The following is a 20530-nucleotide window of genomic DNA, read 5'->3' on the forward strand; positions in this document are numbered from 1 at the left end:
TTATACAACAGATCTATCACTGTCAATTGTTCTAGTTCTTGCAAAGTTGATTTGTCATAAAAATGTCATTAAAATTTGAAGTATAAAGTCACAGTATATTGTATGTATATTGTATATAAATGATGTAATTTTAAAATGTCATAGTGTGTGCACTTCTCCTGTGCATATGCTGGCTCCCTAAAATTGCATTCTCTCTTCAAAACTTTGAGTACACCTGATTTATGATTTTGTTTCAAAATGCTCTTTTATGGTCAGTGTAGTTTCTACGAAATTCTCCTGTGGATCTGAGTGAGTCAGTTACGTTTTGAAAAGAGATGCTCTCCCCCGACAATTTTTGGGATCCACATTAAACTAAGTCTTCACCTCCATTCTCAAATCCATGTCCCTTTGTGACGGCGATAGACATTAAACTTTTGATCAGCTGATGAACAGCCATTAAGTATTTACACACTTAAAGTCTGTTTTTAATATTTTGAAGTCTGTAGGCTTATCTCTGGAGGACTGGATAAGATTAATTTACAGGGTTTGGGGGAAAAAAAATAGACAAAAGTTCTAAATTTTTTCTAATAATTTCGATAATAAAGTTATTTATTTTGGCTGTTTTGCAGCAGTAGGACCAAATGTGTATGTACTCTGGTAAAAAATTCAAAGATAAAAAATTCAAAAATAGAAAAAAATATTGAGTTGTGGACAAAAACATGTTTTTTTTTAGGTCAAAGTGACCTTTAATTACCGAATTGTAATCAGTTCATTTTTAAGTTTAAGTGTTAAGTTTGTGCCAAATTGAAAGAAATTCCCTCAAGGTGTTCCTGAGATATTGGGTCTATAAGAATGTGACAGACGAGGTCACAATTATTTTGACGTTTGACCACCAAAATCTTATCAGTACATTGTTTTGTCCAAATGGACGTTTGTGTCAAATATGAAGACGTTCCCCGAGATATCTTGTTCTGGGGAACGGGAAGGATGGAAGGTTGGACAGATGTACAACCCCAAAACACAATATCTCCAGCCTCGAAATCGCCCACACGGAGGCATAATAATCAATGTATCCAGAACCTTTCAGATTGTTTCCTTCATACTTTTTCCATTTGGAAAATACAGTCTTTATTTTCACAAGTCTGTTACAGCTCCAGAAAGAATATTTAACAACAGAGATTACAAAAAAAGGGCAAAAGGAGACCAGCAGCAATTACCATAAAACTTCAAATAAAAGCCTGTCCCAGTTAAAAGCATAGTCCCTTTAACTAGCCCAGTGTGCAGACACATTTTGACAAATAAAGGCCTGTCTCAATCAGAGGCTCGATAACCATGCAGCGCATTTATAGAAGTTATAGAATATATAGAGGTTCTTTGACTACCTGCTGGAGCTAACATTAATTAGCTGCTTAGATGATGCATACAAAAAATATAAATGTTAAAACTTTTGTCAATATGGACATGCTACACACATGGTTAGCTTGGTAAGATTATCTAAAATTCAAACATTCACTTCATTTTACTGAAACCATGAGCAGCAAAGAAGAAGTGAGAGAGGCAAAGAAAACAAGATGCAAAAACAAAAAGAAAAGGTTGGAATCAAAATTTGATTGTGTTCCCTGTGGAAAGGGAATAAAAAGCCTGTCCCATATAGAAGCTTGTCCCAAATATAAACCCGTTGAGTTAAGTGGATTAAGCAAATAATAGTTCGGACTGTTAATTGAAGTTTTACGGTAATCATAAACCATAATCAACAAAACAAACACAACAGAAAAAGCAGTACAAAACCAAGTTAATTACATTCTTTTTTTAAGACAAGCACATCTGTGGTTTAAAAATGGAAGAATAATACATGTGTTATTTTTATTAAATCATTCATTAAGAACAGCTGAAGCATTTATCCATAACTTGAAGTATGAGATTACTCAAAAGAATAGAATTACATCATTTTCATATATAGCCTTCAGATTTGACCCTTCAGTACTAAACTGTACAGTTACATTTACACCATTAAAATATGTACAATCAATAACATATTACCACACCCAGGGCATGCACTTTAATAATATGAATCAACTTCTTGCTGCTGCACATCATTAGCAGATGTGGAACATGAAAGAGGTGCAGTGATATTGATTGAATATTAACTATTTCTTTCTGTTAACATTAAAAACATTCACCGATAAATTCAATTTGAGAATAAATTAATGGAATGACAGATATGAAACCCTGCAAAGAAAAAAAAAGACACTAAAAAATGCACTCTAAATTTGTTCCAGTGTCCACTAGTGCCACACATGATCAAATGTCTCACAGCTCACTTTGAAAATTTTGATGTACTGGACTTTATTTTATCGCAACCCCACAAACAAAAGCACCCAACTAATGTGTGATTGCTAAACTAATTGCCGACAAAAATAAAAAAAAAAAACATTGTCATAGTGTTAAAAGAGGGACTGAAAGACAGACAGAGCCTGTTTACACCTGGTATTAACAAGCATCTCGTGTGATCTGATCATGCGTGGACAGCTCTAGGTCCGTCTCTTCACACCTGCCATTAATACAAATGCTACTCAAGTGACTGCTTGTGATCGCATCTTACTTTTCTACTTGGTATTAACAAATAAACGCCTATATATCATTTCATACACCATCATAAACACCTTTTCCACCATAATTAGCTATTGTATGCATGATTCTGAACACTTTCCCTGCCACTGATGAGATACACCATCAATCTGTGTTTTCACTGTTATGCTGTAGAGGGCGCTGCTATGGATATTGTGCAATTGAACAATATTTCCGTGTTCAAAAAAACCCCAAAAGAACAAGACGATCTGTGGGTATTAGGAAGAGACGGCCACAAACTTGCCAACTTTCTTGCTCTTTAGCAGCTTTTAAGACCTTCTAAGCGTCGTTATTTTAAAAAGCAACAAGAGACACATTTACCGACTTACTCAGTTCATCAGGGAACAAGGGAGAAATAAGTGACCGCAGCCATTAGGCTTTTCAGGATTATTTTTGGCTTCATTTCATTTACGTTGACATGAAAAAATAAACAACCAATATAAACAGGGTACTGATTTTGAATTTGAAGATGACTTTCTTGCGAAATGCCATTTCATCAGCTTTTTGTCCAAAATGTTGTTCTTTTTATTAAAAGGCACAAAACCAGGTGTTGATAAAAAGGAAAAAGTAATTGAAGAAGCTAGGATAAACTGTTCACTTGTTTATAAAAACAGAAGATCTGTTTTTTATTTTGATGCATTCATTGTTTATATATTCAAGGAACAAAATATTCTGGGGTCTTAAAAAAATTAGGGAATATGACCAAAATTGCTGGCACTGGCTGGCAACTTAATAATAATACTCTAAAGGGGAAAGTGTTAATATGGGTTTCCCCCCTAAGAATGCCCTTTCTCATTGCCAGTATAGCAGGGCTGTGTACACAGCTCCACAACAGACTAGTATGCCTTTCCGTGTGCGTTTTGTTTGTTTGTTTCTTTTGGTGCGTCACATTCGATGTCACAGACAGGCCGCAAAACAGGTTAGTAAACAGTAGAAAGCAGCATGGAGGCCAGTGAAAATGTAACAGTGGTTACTTTTATTATATGTCTCTCTTTTATTCAGTCTCTCTCTCTCAAGCTTGGTGCTGACAAATTTGTTATGATTTTGAGCACCACTTGGGCGACAGTATTCTGTTTCAGCTAGCACTGGTAAAGAGATTAAAATTAACGTGTTCACCCTGGTGTTGTGTTACCATCAATGCTAATCAGAGCCTGAACCGATTAATACTCATGACTACTACAGAATCATGTGACCCAGGTATAAATGCTGATTGTAACTTTTCTCACTATATATAAAAAACAAACAGATGTCAGCAGGTCTTAGTGGGGTTTTTTACTGCTGGAGTGTGAGTTCCACGCCAGGGACATTTGGTTAGAGTTCGCCCTCACAAACAGCGACAGGGCTAACTGTTAGCATCAGTTACTTAACAGTAATTAATGGCTTAAGGGGTTTAACATCAGAGTTGAGCTATTTTGGTGTTGGTGTGCGCAGAGTAATATTAGTGTGTGTAATAATAAAGCAGGCCCTAAGGGTTAATACCAGGTGTAGACAGGGTCAAAAACACAAGGTGGGCTGCAAATAATGTGATGCTAGTTGGCTCTATATCAAATCAAGCAGTGTCCCTTTAGGTCAATAAGCTGTCACATAATATGACGAGTACATTTTGGTTTCAGACATAACATAAGTGTAGACGCCTGTAAAAATAGTTCATAGTGAACAGACTGGTTTTTATTTTCGCAAAGATTCCTCTCTAAAATCAAAGTTTTGTTGAATTTCATAAACTCACATGAACACAAGGTGGTCACAGCACAGGCAAATCTGAGGGTCTCCAGTCAGCTGAGTTTAGTGGTCCATCAGTGCTTCTTCATGGCGTCCAGGAGACGCAGGATGTGCAGGAAGAGGTTGACGATGTCCAGGTAGAGGTTGATGGAGGCCAGGATGTGCTCCTCGGGGGAGAGCTGCTTCATCAGCAGTTGGGTGTCGTAGATGATGAAGCCACAGAAGACGAGGGCCCCGGCTCCAGCCATGACCAGCTCTGTGCTGTCACTGTTGAAGAACAGCTGCAGAGAGAGAAGAGTCAGCATTAGGGGTGGCGTTTTGTGTGATGTGGGGTGGGAGCTAGGGATGCATGATATTGGATTTTTTGCAGATATCCAATATGTCGATATATAAAAATTCATTTGGCCGACAATCAATATCAATATATTCCCTTTTTTCTACCTAATGTTAGTGATCATCAAGTCTATAGAAATATTGTTGTATAGAAATACATACATGTTTAAACATAAAAACAAACAAAGAAAAGAAAAAAAGTAAAGATAAGAAAAGAAATAAAAGAAAAGAAAAGAAAAGAAAGGAAAATTTAAATAAATTAGGAATGATATCACTTCATCATGAAATGTGAAATTTAATCGATTAATCCATAGGCTTTAAAATACTGTCAAAATGTATGCTATATGTTGCTGTGAGCTTTGACTGAGGTTAAAACACATTTGGTCATGTTTAAATAACATAAATAAATAAATCAATTATTAATATTACTGATTAATATATTAAGAAAAGTGCCTACAATTTGCAACCCAAATAAATAAATAAATAAATAAATAAAATCTGTAGCTTTCGATTTTAGGCCCCTGGCTATTGTAGCAGCAGATGAATGCCTGTGAAATTTTTAGCACATGTTCAACTATCACACGTGGAATGTTCAGGTGTCCGTATACTTTTAGTGATCTATTGTATGTTATTCCAGCATACACTCCATTCCTTGAACACAGCCATGTGAGTATTACTATACTTTTTCATGACATTAACATTAATAGCCAATGAATGAGTTTTCTGACTAACACCCATACTGACTGTGTGTGTGTGTGTGTGTGTGTGTGTGTGTGTGTGTGTGTGTGTGACCCGTGTTGCTGTGCGTGAGGCTCCTTTGTGTCTCTGCACAGTCATGAGGAGGCGTCATCCAATTTAGGATCAGTGCAAGAGTGAAACATGTTTCAACTTGAGCCAATGGCTCTTTCCCTAACTTTTCATTGCCTCTACAGAGCCGATCTGTTTGCCTCCTCTCCCACTAACTCTGTATGTATCAGTGTTCATTTACATTTCTACATGCTCTCTTGTGTTATATATGCTTTGCTGAATAATGCTGACAGACAGCATTATTTGTATTTCTGTCCTGCTCTCTGGCTGGTTGGTATGAGCATAATAATCTACTCTTATGACTGGATGTAGAAAAAATAACTCCACAGACACAAACCCATTTCAAAACCTTGAATACATTTCAGTGTAGCTCAGCTGTTTGTCTTACATAATGTCTTTGTTTCAGTTTCTTTATTTCTATATTTGTTTCACTTTGTGTTTTTTTACTTTCTGTTTCTTACTCTCTCCTTCTCTCAGAAGCTTTCTCTTTCTGTTTTCTCTCTATTTGCTCACTTATGTCACTTATGTCAAAAAACACACTGCTTGTCATGTTCACCAGAGTGAGACACATGCAAGGTCACATTGACCTTCACCTATGACCACCAAAATCTAATCAGTTCATCATTGAGTCCTGGTGAACATTTGTGCCAAATTTATAGAAATTCCCTAAAGGTATTTGTAAGATTTTGGGTTCATGAAAATGAGTCAGATGTGAGTTCACAGTGACCTTTAACCTTTAACTTATGACCACCAAAAAAATCCCTCAAGTTGTTCCTGAGATATCGTGCTCATGAGAATGAGACAGACAAATTCACAGTGACCTTGATCTTTACTCTTTGACCACCAAAATATAATCAGTTCATTGTTGAGTCCAAGTGAACATCTGTATCAAATTTAAAGAAATTCCTTTGAAGTGATCTTGAGCTATCGTATTCATGAGAATGGGACAGATACAAAGTCACAGTGACCCTGACCTTTGACCACCAAAATATAATCATTTCATCTCTGAGTCCAAGTGGATGTTTGTGCCAAATTTGGGGGGAAAAAATCCCAGAAGTTGCTCTTAAGATATCGCGTTCATAAAAACAGGACAGCCGTACGTACAGACAACCCGAAAACATAATGTCTGTGACCTATAGGCTATTGTTGACGAAAAGGAATAAAAGGTGGAACCTGGCTTAATGCAGCATCATCTGGAAAGATGCTGCACTGGCCAAATAAATAGAGGAAAGCAACTGCTTCTGGTACATCACCAAGAATTCTGCTGGATAAACAAGGTGGGGGATAAAATGTCACACTCAGGACATTTCCACGCACAGTTTACTGGAGCAGTTATAGCTTGATTAGGCCATTTGATTGGACTCTTGTCCTTATCCTCCTACAAGCACCGGGGGAGAATCCATTTATCCAATCCACCGCTTTACCTTGATGTCAGACAGCCCTTAGCGATGAAGATTTAAAGCTGTTACATTAAAAAAAAACAGACTTCACTCATTTTACTTCACTGAACTGCTCTACCGCTGACTCCATCAGCTGTTGTGGAAGCTAAAGAGAAGACAACATTCAAATATAATCAGCACTTAAAGTGATATCACAGCAGGACATCCCTTAGCTTCTGTGCTGGTGTTGTGGGACTATACTTTATTGTTCAGAGGAGGGGATGGCTGGGGTGTGACTTTTTTTAATTAAACTGAAATACTACCTTTTTAAGTCGAAAGCCCAGTTTTAGTCGCACTAACACAATAATTCCACTTTTTTTAACATCATGCAAATGCACTGAGTGTACTGCAGTGCTTTGATGTCTGATAAAACTCACAGCAGACTTCCTGGGTCATGTTTCACCAGCCTTTTTCTCACTTTTAATTCTTTCAAATTAAACACACACGCATGTCACTCACCCTCATGAAGCTTGCAATGATGAGGATCCACAGGCAGGAGAAGAGTCTGTAAGGACAGAGGAGATCAGACGCTGTGACGGTGGCTCCCTCTAGAGGAGTAACAGCAGCTTTAACAGAAACCACTGAGCAGCAGCCCTGACGCACTCACCCTGCTCCCATTTTGCTGAAGTCTCTCTTGGACTGGAAGGTGTAGCATGTCAGTCCAGCAAAGACAGCACAGGTCAGGAACAAGGCTTGCAGAACGGTGGAGTATTCATAGAAGGTCACTGTGGAGAGAAAACCTCAGAGGTCAGAACAGTCTGCAGACAGGATCAGAGGATGGACACTGACACACTCCCTCAGATAAATACTTACACGCTGTGGCCACAGAAACGGCTTCCAGCAGAGTCTGAAAAACAAGACACAGTTAGTGATACTTAGACACAACAGCTGGGAGCTAAAATAACCAGCTACTGCACAGATTACAGCCACTGAGAGGCTCATCTAGCATCAGAGAGAGATACAGGAGATGGAAATAAACACACACTGTGATCTATTGTAGTGCTCCAGCTAATGTTACATTTATTAATATTGAGCCAGTGACATAAAAAATTGATATAATAAAATCCAGATCCCATGAATTTTGGCATTTTTTATGATGTTTCTTTTTCTTTTTTTAAATGCTGATTAGCCACACTGTTCAAATTCAAATATTTTTTGACAAATAACTTAATTGTGTGCTGGCTTACTTCTATCAAAAACACGGGAAAATTGCAATGAGCAACTTAAATGACCCAAAAATTAGCAAAAAATGTAACAAGTACAAGAAAATTACCTAAAAAAATAAATTAAGAAAAACAGGGAAAAAAGTAAAAGAGATCCCAAAGAAAATGACCTGAAAAATGTTCTAATAAAACAAAAATAATAATAATAATTTTAAATATTTGACAATGATATTTAGAAATTTACATACTGTTTTTTGGACTGTTTTCCCCTGTTTTTTAAAATTATTTTAAAAATCCGCTAAATTCTTGCAATTAAAATTTTATAAATCAAATTCCAACTCCAATGAATTTTGGCATTTTTTATTACGCTTCATATTTTTCGGAGTCATTTCCCTACAATGTTGATTAGCCACATTGTTGGCCAAATATTTTTTTGACAAACAACTTAATTTTGTGCTTAACCCTCTAAAAACTGAGCAAACCTGCTTGATTTCTTTCAAAACTATGGAAAAACGGCAATGAGCGCCTTAAATGACCAAAAATTAGCAAAAAAAAAGTGAGAAGTACAAGAAAATTACCTAAAAATTTAAAAAACAAAGAGAAATGACTTGAAATGTGCTTATGAAATTAAAATTATTCAAAAAAAAAATCAAATCCACTAAATTCTAACAATTTGCAGAACAGTTCTTGCCAAGTTGCTCATGCCTTTTTTTCCATGTTTAAATAAAAGAAAAAATTAAAAGAATCTGCTCAGATTACACAAGTTAAATTACTTGTGAAGGCCTCATAAGTGATGTTGATTTAGGGTTCAAAGGGTTGTTGTTGAAGAGGAGGATGATGTACACCAGAGTGGATGCTCACATTGTTATGGTTATAGTTATTGTTATAGTTAGAGTGCTTGGTGTGGACGGCCCTGAACTGCTATTGCTATGCATGCTGTCACTCTCAAATAGGTCGTGGTTAGACGGTTGACCCGGATTTGCAAAACTTTTTTTTTTTTTTTTTTATTGGTGATAAAGTGCAATAATATACATGAACAGTAACAGTACTGAACAAGAACACATAACACTAAGGACAAAACACCAAAACAGACATGAGGATGACTAATATGAAATGTGGTATAAGGAGTTCAGGCTTATTTGGTATGACATGGCAGGGGGGATTAGGGTTAGTGCTAAGGACAGTGTGGATGTCCCAAAATAAATATATGAATGGATTTGTTAATTGGTTACCCAAAATAAATAAATTAGAGAAGAAAAAAAAGTAAATAAATAAGGACGTGAAAAAAAGGAGATAATAATAATAATAGTAATAATAATAATAATAATGAAAAAATAACAATAATAAAATAAATAAAAATTAAAAAAAATTCCCAGGGCCAGCGATGCCAGCCAGGGCAGGACGGGCGGTGACAGGCAGGGGACGGGGTGACAGCAGCGACCCACAGCAGCCGGCAACCCCCCAGCCACATGGCAGCAGCCCCCAGCAGGGACAGCCCAGGCACAGCCAGTACAGCGTCCCAAGCACTCAACTCCCAGAGGGCAGGAGAGAGAAAAATTTTTGTGTTGTTGTGTTGTTTTTGTCTTTATTTCTGTTTTCTTCATTTTTTGTTTGTTAATCAAGTATATATTTTAAAGCTGCATGTCCTCTCATGGGTGGAAGACTCCCAGCCCTCCGGTAGGGGGTCCGTCCAACACCAGGAGTGACTTGCCCTGCCTCTGTTTATTAGAACAGATAAATGATTTGCCCTCTAAGGGGGAGGGGCAAGACCACCATGGCCAGGCCGAACCCAGCAGAGGGCACCGCCACGCCGTCAGCGGGCCACTAGCCAGATGACAACCGCTGCCCAACCTATCAGACCAACATCCCAGCTCCAAAATCAATCCCAGATGCAGGATAAAAAATAAATAAATAAAAAATAAACTTCCCTTACTATGATGGTGGTTATAATAAACTGGATTTGCAAAACTCACACAAGCTGCTTCAAACTGCTGCTTCAAACTGCTGCTTCAGTGGCAATCTGGTTGCTGTTGATTACGTATTAACCCCTATTCTCATTCAGAAAGAACTGAAAAACACCGGCAGCAGCAGAACTTTACCAGACTGGAGACAAAAAGAAAGGCTTACGAATACGAGCAGCAGGTAGAGGTTGACTGGATGTTGGTGTCTGTACACGGCCAGAGCCAGCAGGAGAACCAGAGAGCCCAGAGCCGAAACCAGAACCACCGCAGGACTGCAGAACAAACCACATCACAGTCAGACTCAAGCATCAGATTTTAAGGAGGAATACATGATTGCATACACAGGATCCATGTTGTTTACAAATAGTACTACACAAAATCCCCCAAAAATATGCTGATATTACGAGCAATAAGTGAATTATGATTTCTTTTGTTTGTGTGATTTGGGTAAAATGACCCTTTAACATGTAAGGGCTGGATTTAGACAGTGTTGTACAGTATATGTCTAAAAATGAATGTGTATTGTCGCCACGTCACCACAACAAACCACTGGACAATATAGTTGTTTATGGTGGAGCTTATCTGAGTTTTAACAACAACAAAAAATAGACATGTTTTACTTTTAGGGGGCATTATTAATACTGGAGAGTATTTGAATGAAAGGTCAATGGCCCCTCAGCTTTCAGTGTGAAGTGTGTCACGAAGCTGTCATTTCTCATCTTGACTTCAGATCAGGTCGTCCTCACCTGGCATGGACGAACTCCTTGATGGTCTGAGAGAACATGAAGAGGGCGGAGGTGGCCGTGGTCAGGATGATCTGCAGGCTCAGCAGGGTGTACACCTTCCTCAGGAAGTCTGACCAACAAACACAGCAAAGCAGCAGTCAGTTTGTTCACATTATGTTAGAAATATATGTCAAATTATTGTGTTAATCCGACTAAAACTGGACTTTTAAAATCCATGTGAACATGTTAGTCCCACTGAAATTGGACTAAGTTGAATTTCTCAAAGTCAGACTAACACACAAAGACAATGCAGCTGGATTTCGAGCTATTCATTATATAGGGACAGTTTGTTATTTGGGGTGGCTTGGTGGTGTGGTGGCTAGCACTGACGCCTCACAGCAAGAGGGTCCCCGATTTGAACACAGGTTGGGCCAAACTTCGGACCTTGGGGTGGCCGTCTGTGCGGAGTTTGCATGTTCTCCCCGTGTCTGCGTGGGTTCTCTCCAGGGTCTCCAACTTCCTCCCACATTCCAAAGACATGCACGTCAGATTAACTGGTGGCTCTAAATTGCCGTAGGTGTGCATGTGAGTGTGATTGGTTGTCTGTCTGTATGTGTCAGCCAAGTCAATTATTATTATAATTTTAAAGCCATTTAAAGATTTGGTTTCTTTTTACATTTCAAAAAAATACCTTTTTGTCTTGGTTTCCCCCAAAATTTTAAAGTAATTTTCTTGTACTTCTTACAATTTTTTTTTGTGATAATTCTTAAGTTGCCTTTGTCCCGTGTGTTTGCTTTTCTGGGGGGGACATACAACTTGAAAAGGTAGTATTTTATATTTGTTTTAAATAACAAAGTCACACCCCAGCCACCCCCGCCTTGAAAAATAAAGCACAGTCCCTCACAACACCTGCAAGAACGCTAAGCGATATCAGCTCGAGTCCGAGTCACACTTACGTATTTCTGTTTTCATGTACCAGAAGATACGACCAGTATGCTTTAAAGGAACAGTTCATCCCAAAAGCAAATATGCATATTTTATAAAAGTGATACAGATGGTATTTGACGGAAACGACGTCAGGTTATGCTTTTTAACGTAGGTTTCTCCCGTTTATCGATGCTAACGACGTTAATACTGTAATGGTTCTGCTAACTATTAGCTGTCGTAATGTTGAACCAGTGTTATCCAGCTAACACTGTGTAGACTTTTTCAAGTCATGGAGGTGTTACATGGTTATTAACGACAGCTTTAATAACAATATTAAAATGGCAGTAATGTATTATTGTGCAGGAATGTATTATTGTGCAGTAAGTGACGTTAACTAGCGTTAGCTGCGGTTGCTAGCTGCTGTCAACTGCATCGAACACTCACCCATCCGGATCTGGACGCTGGCTGTGGCGACATTGGTGCCATAGTTAAAGTCGTCTTCAATAGAAGACCTGGGGTATTTTTCACTGCTCATCTTCTTACTACAGCGGTTTCTCAAATTAAGAAAACTAGATGGTAGATTCAGTAGAACACGGAAACGCTGCTGTGTGATCAACGCAACGCCAGGACGCACAGGCATGACGTCAGCGAGCTGAGGACAAAACAAAAAAACGTTTGTTTTTTTATAGTCTTTACTGGATATATACAAGGGTCACTGCTGAGAACGGAATAAACAGTGGGGCATAAAATATCTATACTATCTTTATATTTTAAAATATTTGTAATGAAAACGTGTATGTATATGAAAACATACTGAAAAGAAACAACTTCCTTCAGAGATGCAATGTCATGCTCCTTCTCTCTGAGGATTCTAAACCAACAGGTTTCACCAGTCAGCAGGGTGGCTCACTGACACATTACTAAGACAAGAGACATTAACATCCAATAGAAATATGGACATTGTTTCAAATATAATAAAGAGAAAGTGTTATGGAATTCTGAAGTCTTCTTATAAACAAACAACAAGTATTCCAGCTGAGAGCCCAAGAGAAGGAGACACAGGGAATCCAGACCTGGTTCCAATGTCAGATATACACAATTTGTGTTCCTGAATAGTGATACTTAACCTATGCCCCCCCCCCCCCCCCCAACCATTTTCTAATTCACAATAAGAATATAGTGATTCACACTGGGAACTGTTTTTGTACTTTTAGTATGCAGAAGGTGCCAGAGTGCATACTGCTCCAAAATAGAGCTAAGTGTCAGTGGAGGATCCTCACACCCCCCAACAGAGGTCCAAGCTAAGACTCTATGTCCTAAAATCATAGAAATTTGCTAAAATCCTACAAATGTGCAAAAATCCCAGAAATGTTCCAATATCCTAGAAACGTCTTAAAATCTGATACACATCCTAAAGTCCAAGAACTTTCCTAAAATCCAAGAAATGTCCAAAAATCTTTTTTTTCTCCAAGATTTTCCCTTTATTTATGGGGGATTAAAGGTGGGAGAGAGAAGGGGGAATGACGTGCAGCAAAGGGCCACAGGTCAGATCTGAACCTAGGCTGCTACAGAGGCCTCAGGCATATGGAGTGCACACTCTACCCGGTGAGCTAGAGGTCGCCCTAAATGTCCAGGAGTCCTAAAATATTTGCTGAAATCCTTGAAATGTCCTAAAATCCTAGAAATGCATTAAACTCCAAGAACTTTTCTAAAATTGCAGAAACGTCCCAAAATACTCAAAATGTGCTAAAATCCTAAAATGTCCTTAAGTGTTAAAAATATCCTAAAATCTTAGAAACATCCTAAAATCCTAGAAATGTCCTGAAGTCCTAAAAATGTCCTAAAATTGTAAAAACATCCTAAAATTCTAGAAACATCTCAAATTCCAAGAAATGTCACACAATCCTAGAAAAAATGTGCTGAAATCCTAGAAATGTCCTAAACTCCTAGACAAGTCCAAAAATACACAAAATGCTGGAAACATCCTAAATTCCAAGAAATGTCCTAAGGTCCTAAAAACATGTGTAAGGCTGCTGTAACTGGCCCCTTGCCCTTTGTCATTTTGCAAAAGTGGCCCCCATGGAAAGCAAGTTGAGTATAAGGGTTGAGGGTCATCCAGTTATGAAATTGGCCTGACCTCTGCTGGTCTTTCTAAGCCTTTTCTTTTCATTTATTTTTTATTTATTTTTTTGTTAAGATAGGCGATCTGCACATTCAGACTGTACAGTGATTTATGTATGTAGAGAGTCAATAAACAGCATGCTGATATTAGTTAGGCATAGTTGATTCAGCATTTAACAGGACATGAACAAATCTGTTGTTGAGATTTTTATCTGTTTTGTTCTTCTTTCCCATGTTTTTGTGTCTGAATAATCTCAGAAGAACAGCAAAACAAATCGAGCAAAATTTCACTTTCGCTTTGGTCCTTGACTGTCATTAACGTGTACTGACCGCTTCACATGTTAATAGGGGAAATCCAAAATCATTAAATCATAAGACACATTGGCAGAACAAGTTTGACATACTCAGAGGAGCGTTCACACTGTGTCGAGCTGATTGTCTAAATACATGCCTCTGACCAGCTCACACGTGATTTTGCCCAGTCTTTATGCAGCACTGAGAGCAGTGGTGAACCACAAATGAATAATACTTTGTTACTATACTATACTATACTATATGTCATTTTGGCAGTATCTGTACTCTGTTTGAGTTTTCATATTTCTGCCAAATTTTACTTTTACTCCACTACACCTACTAAATAAGAAAAGAGGGAAGGGATGGATGGACAAATAGAGGAAGAGGGAAGGAAAACTGGATTTTGTTCTTTAAATCATTAAAGTTGAAAAAAAGGACCTGGTTTTTGTTCGAGTGTAATGTAGGCTTTATTTTTAAGTTGGTGTACATCTGACCGAAAAATACATTTCAGAATTCTTAAAATTCAGACCACTTGCTTTTATATCGCCAGCATTTACTTGTACTTTTATTTTCAATAATTAAGTACATTTAATATCATAAAATTGCTTTTGATACTTTGGTGCAGTAAATATCCGATAAGACTTTTAATCAAGTAACAGGTGACTAAATCTTACCAAAGTCATTTTCTGCATTCAGGCTGCAGGTCGGAGATATTAGTCTTGAATTTCTGCTAGACTGCTGTTAGCAAAAATCATCAGTGATAATTGATCACTTTGTGATAACATGATATGACTATATGATTATTATTTCATGTTTTAAAAAGATCTTAGGAAGCAAGCAGGGGAACCAGAGTTACTCATACTGAAATATTCTTAGATCTAACATTAAGTTTTATGTACATATTCTGTGTGTGTGTATGGTGTATATATATATATATATATATATATATATATATATATATATATATATATATATATATAAACTTAAAATCAGATAAAATCAGAACTATATTTATATCTTAAAACAATATCTAACTTGAAATATGTTATACTAAGCTAACTATAACTATTAGCTTATGCAACTCGTGTTCATACCTGTGTCTTTTTATTTTTCTGTCTGTCTGGTTTGTACCTACTTGTGCCATTATTTTCTTTTGTACATTTCTGGATTGACCACTAAATGTATTGGTTTCAAAACGGTTCATAAAAAGTAAATCGAAGATGTGTTACGGCTGTGGTGACAGTGGTTCTTCAGGGAGTTTCCATAAACCTGGCCTGCCCTCAATGTAGCAAACCTGTTTGGCCATATTTCACCTAGTAACAGTGGGATGGAATTTTGTGATTGGTTAGTGTCATTGTAGTGGGCGGTCTCACAGTACTTGATTACTGTGCTCTGCTCGATGCTTTCAGTTTAAAGGAGCTGTGAAGAGAAGACGGGCGGACGTATCTCTGTGTTAGTGCAGCTACTGTAAAACTACAAACGAAGAACCGATCAAAGAATTGATCCAACATGAAGATGAGCATTGCGGTGTATCTGACAGCTCTGGTAGCTGCTGCCTGCGTACTGGCCACCAAACACTGTGAGTAGTATTTTTTTATGCTGTAACTTAAATCATGCCATTTTACTAAAGAATGTCAGAGGCTGTTTCCCAAGTAAAATAGCTTCTTTTCTTATAAAAGCAAACTGCGTCACAGATTAACTAGGCTGTATGTTTTAAAAATCCAGAATACAAACAGCTGATACGATTTTCATCTTGAATAGGCTGTTTATTATCTGTTAGAAAGTAACAGGATCATTTAAGAGTTGATATAAGAGTCAAATTTAAAAGAGAATGGTCATAAAACATGTCTGTCATCCGTTAAAATGGTGGAATTCCCCCTAACAGTCAGGCTTTAGTTTCGATTTCTTGTAACAGGCCTGTAAACCGTGCAGGTAGAGCTCCCTCCACTGGCCTCACACACACACACACACACACACACACACACACACACAGATGACTGTGTGACGGACTCTTGCAATCCAAACTCCAGAAAGTGAATTATTTAAAATTTCTCTGAAAAATTCCCGTTGAAAAAAGCACTATTAAAGACATACACTGTTTGTTTTTTAAGTGAAGATACGACGGAGGAACATCACTATGGAGGTAGATTTGTGTCAGTATTATCTGTGCGAAAGTATAATCTGTAAATTTAAAGCAACTTCCACAAATACTAAAAGGATTTGTGAACTAATTGAACTGATCAGCAAATATACAAATTCCATGGATTAAAAAAAATAAAGACTCTGTGCATAAAATAGAAATCGGCAGGCATAGAATAGAGTTTAACAAATACCTCTTCGAAAGTTCTAAATTATAGAAAAGTCTTAATAATTGTTTTTCACTTATTTCTAAATTAATTAAATGGAATCACTGTGTTTAGTTATGAAATAACTATTTACAGATCTGTTTTTTTATTTACAATGTGTTTGAGTTTTTTTGAGCTTACATTTTTTTTGTATTTCCGGATGGTGTTATATAGTTACAGGTTACACATTAATTCACGGACTGTCAATCTGTAGCGCAATGGAATAAGTGTACAGAGGTAGATTTGTGTTAATATTTTTTGTGTTAATAGATAGACAATCTGTATGACATGGCGTAATCCCGAAGTATATACCAACTTCCACTAATACAAAAAAACATTGTAAACTCAAAAAACTACTTTGCAATTATAAAATGAACATGCAAATACACAAATAAATACCACAATTAAAATAATCTGTCAGTACATTTAATTAATTACATTTAAATAATATTAGACATAAAAGAAAAACCTTTGTGAATGTTTTAAAACTTTCAAACAGATATTTGTGAATCCAGTTTTTATTTGGAAATCTCACTACGAGGATTTCCAATTTTCATTGTATGCATACCAATCTTTTTAATTATTATTATTTATCGAATTTATGTGTTTGCAGATCTGTTTTATAAAGGCAAAAGAGGTTGTTTTTTGGTTGTTTTTTTAACAAGTCTTTTTTTATATTTCTGGGAGGTGATTTTATTAAAGACTACACTTTTACACATGGATTGTCAGTCTGTTAATGGAAATAATAGTGAGAGAAATCTATATACATTCCATTGTGCCACAGACTGACAATCTGTCGATTGACAATTGTATGTCCGTACATTTATTCCATTGTGGCATTGTTTTTTTCAGTTAATATTAAATATATAGGTCCCTCATCTTGGCTTTAATTAGTTTTTAGTTTTATTTAACCTTTTATTTAAATGTATTTATTTATTTGCGTTTACGTATTTGCTCTTATGGCTGAGGACAAACGTAAAAAGAAGTCTTTCTGGGCTCCAAGTATCTCTCCTCTTGCACCATGTACAAAGGCTGTGTCCTCGCTGCACCCGCCACGGTTCAACTCCAATCTGCAGCCTTTTGCTGCATGATGAGCGGCACTCTTCCAAAAAATAGTTCCTTATGTGGTGTTTTGATGGTGTTGGTGGAGAGTGCTGTCGAACACATTGCTCCAGTCTCCCATAGCTGTGTAGATAGGTTTATATCCTCTGACTGTGAATATTTAACATTTTAAGGTTATGTGAGCAAAGCAATTTAAAACAAAATAAACTTAATTCAGTGCCATTAGTTCTTTTGTTTACGTTCCACCAGCAAGCTAAATTGTTTCCAGCCAGTGTTAATTTGGTCAGATCAGTTTGGCATCATTTCCTTGTCTGTGCTTCCTCTAGCTCCACCAAAGGTTCAGGTGTACAGCTCCCAGCCAGGAGAGTACGGCAAGGACAACACCCTGATCTGCCACGTCAGCGAGTTCCACCCCCCTGACATCAATCCAGCTGATGAAGGACGGAATGGAACTTCACAAATGCAATCAGTCTGACCTGGCCTTCAGAAACAACTGGCAATTCCACCTGACCAAGACCGTGGCCTTCAAACCCATGAAAGGGGAGAGAGTACAGCTGCAGGGTCACTCACGGGACCAAAGTTAAGGAATATGCCTGGGGTGAGTTAGGAGCAGCCAAAATATGTGTGCAACATCCTCATAACTTATGAGCGGACAGAAAGATAACTGTACAGGAGACATTATGAAAAAAAACAAAAAAACAAAACCCTTTTAAACGTAAGAAACAAAAAAAAGAAATCGACGATTTCTTTAAAAAAACACAGGGAGAAATAAATGAACAGTGACTGAAGAAATGAGCCAAAAATTAGCAAGAAATTAGTAAAAATCATACAAGAAAATAACCAAAAATCAGAAAAATAGATAAATAAAAATAATGAAAAAGAAATCAAAGAAGACATACAAAGAGTTAAGAGTAAAATTATAATATATAAGATAATATAATAATTAAATTCTAATAATTCTGTAACATAGTTTTAAATATGTTATTATGATGATTTTAAATAAAGCTTTTCCCTAGCTTTTTTCTTTTTTCCTTAGATATTTTCCTGAGCTTTTTTTAAACAATAATTTCCTAAATCCTCTAATTTCTCTAATGGTTGAACATCTTTTACCAAGTTGCTCATTGCCACACCAATTGTCTTAGCGTTCGAAGGGTTAAAAACTTAGGATGTCTGAAAGCAACACAAGAAAGTGTGTGTGGCTCGAGGTTTTAAAGGGTTAATATAATAATAATAATAATAACAAACTAAGTACATACTGTGCCAAGGCTGAAACATTTTTGAAAATTGAGAATTGTAATGTTATATTAATACAGGATTTTTAGAAATGATCTTGATTAGGGATGGGGAAAATCATCAATACAGGATTGCAATATTTTTGCATGCTAATATCATATTGATACACAGATGCCAATTAATTAATTTTTAATTCTAAAAATTATAAATCACAAAAATACAATTGAAACTTTCGGTAGTCTTCAATAACAATGAAATCAATTTGCTTTTCAGTCCAGTTGATACATTTTGCTGTAATTAAAATGATTAAAGTGAGACTGAAAACTTCACCCAATTAGATAATCAAGATGTTGAAAAAGTTTTTTCTTTTGGGACATAATTTGCAGTTGACAAAAGGTAATAAATCACAACATAAAAAATGTATATCATTGCAAAAATCAGCATATCCCAACAAGTTTTCAAAAGTTCTAATAGTACTGTATTTTGACTGAAGTATCGCGATAATGTTTTGATTTTTTTTTCTTGCCTCTAATACCAAATCATTTGTACTCGATAAACTAAATGTCCCAAAATACAAAGCACTGATTATATAAGTATTATATATACATTTATATTATACATTTTTCTTCTATTGTAAATAAAAAATGCAATTCTATGACAGGCAACCACACAGCTAAAAAATAATCATGAGCAAATGTAATGATAATCAGAAATAGCTAAACTAAACAAATTGCCATGAGTAGTACTACCGGTTCTAGCACTACAGTTCTACAGCAGTTCTGTGTGTAGTTTGTCCAAATAGTGTTGCCGTACCCCAGCAGAATTCAGTTCACGTGCATATTCAGCTAATCTTTATGTCTTTAAAATGTTATGTTTCAGTCATTTATGTGTAATTTATGTTGACAGTAGTAACTTTAATTTATTTAATTTATTGAATATGTGTAAAGTATACTGTGTAGTTTCATTTGCTTATTATAAATAATGTAGTAAAAAAAAAAAATTTAATTCTGAAATATTTTGTGGGGGGGTGGGGACCCCCAGCAGACCCCCCCCCCCCCCTCCATGGCTACAGCCCTGCAGAATAAATGTGCCAAAGTGGATTCCAGTGCAATAAAAAGCATGTTGTTGTTGTGTGTTTTTTTTTTTTTTATAGACTCGAACATGTAATCATCAGCAGAGGCTTCAGATCGGTGAGTTTGTCTTAATTGTATAACTTTGAGTAAAGTTATTCCACCACTGTAAAACACGAGTGTCACACTTGGTTGTCATTAGTTGTTGTGTGCTGTGTAACGCCGTTTTGTTATCTTCTCTTTTCATAGTGACGCCAGGTGTTTTTGCCCTGTTTGCAGCAGCGTTTCTTCTTCACATCTTCGATCAAATGGATCAGCTTCAACTGAATTGTTCACTTTTCTTTTGCTAAACATACCGTCAATCATAAAATATCAGTCAAACTAAGGGCAATTTTTCCTCTTTCTGTTTTAATGTGAGAGTATGTATGGGCCTCAGGGCATGGGGTTATTTGTAATTTAGCAGTGTGTTGCTAGGATTCGGCTCCTCTCCACCTTTTGATATTGAAAAGTGTGTATATATTAAATCAAAGTTCATTAAGCTGAAAATATTAGCTTTAATGACTCTTTATTTTTCCTAAATGAGGCAATGTAATTATAATTGGTCACATTAATACATGAATGAGTGTTCTTTTTGGACTTAGATCAAAGTGTGTTAAACAATTCTTATTTGTTATTTAAGACATTTGTTAATGCACTCTATGAAATAAATGCCTCTTAATCCATG

The 20530-nt window shown here is 36.6% G+C and overlaps 2 protein-coding genes across 2 annotated transcripts; one reads left to right on the forward strand and one right to left on the reverse strand.

The window, feature by feature from the left end:
• Positions 1–1070: 1070 nt before the first annotated feature.
• Positions 1071–12336, reverse strand: tmbim4 (transmembrane BAX inhibitor motif containing 4). The gene is made up of 7 exons (XM_042511303.1): positions 12126–12336; positions 10776–10884; positions 10196–10301; positions 7719–7752; positions 7513–7630; positions 7365–7410; positions 1071–4607 (listed from the first exon to the last, which is right to left on the reverse strand). The coding sequence occupies exons 1-7, from the start codon at positions 12319–12321 to the stop codon at positions 4401–4403; spliced, it is 816 nt and encodes a 271-aa protein (XP_042367237.1). The 5' UTR covers positions 12322–12336; the 3' UTR covers positions 1071–4400.
• Positions 12337–15498: 3162 nt separating this feature from the next.
• Positions 15499–20528, forward strand: LOC121961410 (beta-2-microglobulin-like). The gene is given in 6 exon segments (XM_042511395.1): positions 15499–15675; positions 17830–17923; positions 17925–18048; positions 18050–18101; positions 19890–19926; positions 20056–20528. Coding segments are annotated over 5 exon segments (354 nt in total). The 5' UTR covers positions 15499–15605; the 3' UTR covers positions 19904–19926; positions 20056–20528.
• The last annotated feature ends 2 nt before the right edge of the window (positions 20529–20530 follow it).

This window comes from Plectropomus leopardus, chromosome 22 (genome assembly GCF_008729295.1).
Source record: "Plectropomus leopardus isolate mb chromosome 22, YSFRI_Pleo_2.0, whole genome shotgun sequence".
Taxonomy (NCBI): domain Eukaryota; kingdom Metazoa; phylum Chordata; class Actinopteri; order Perciformes; family Serranidae; genus Plectropomus; species Plectropomus leopardus.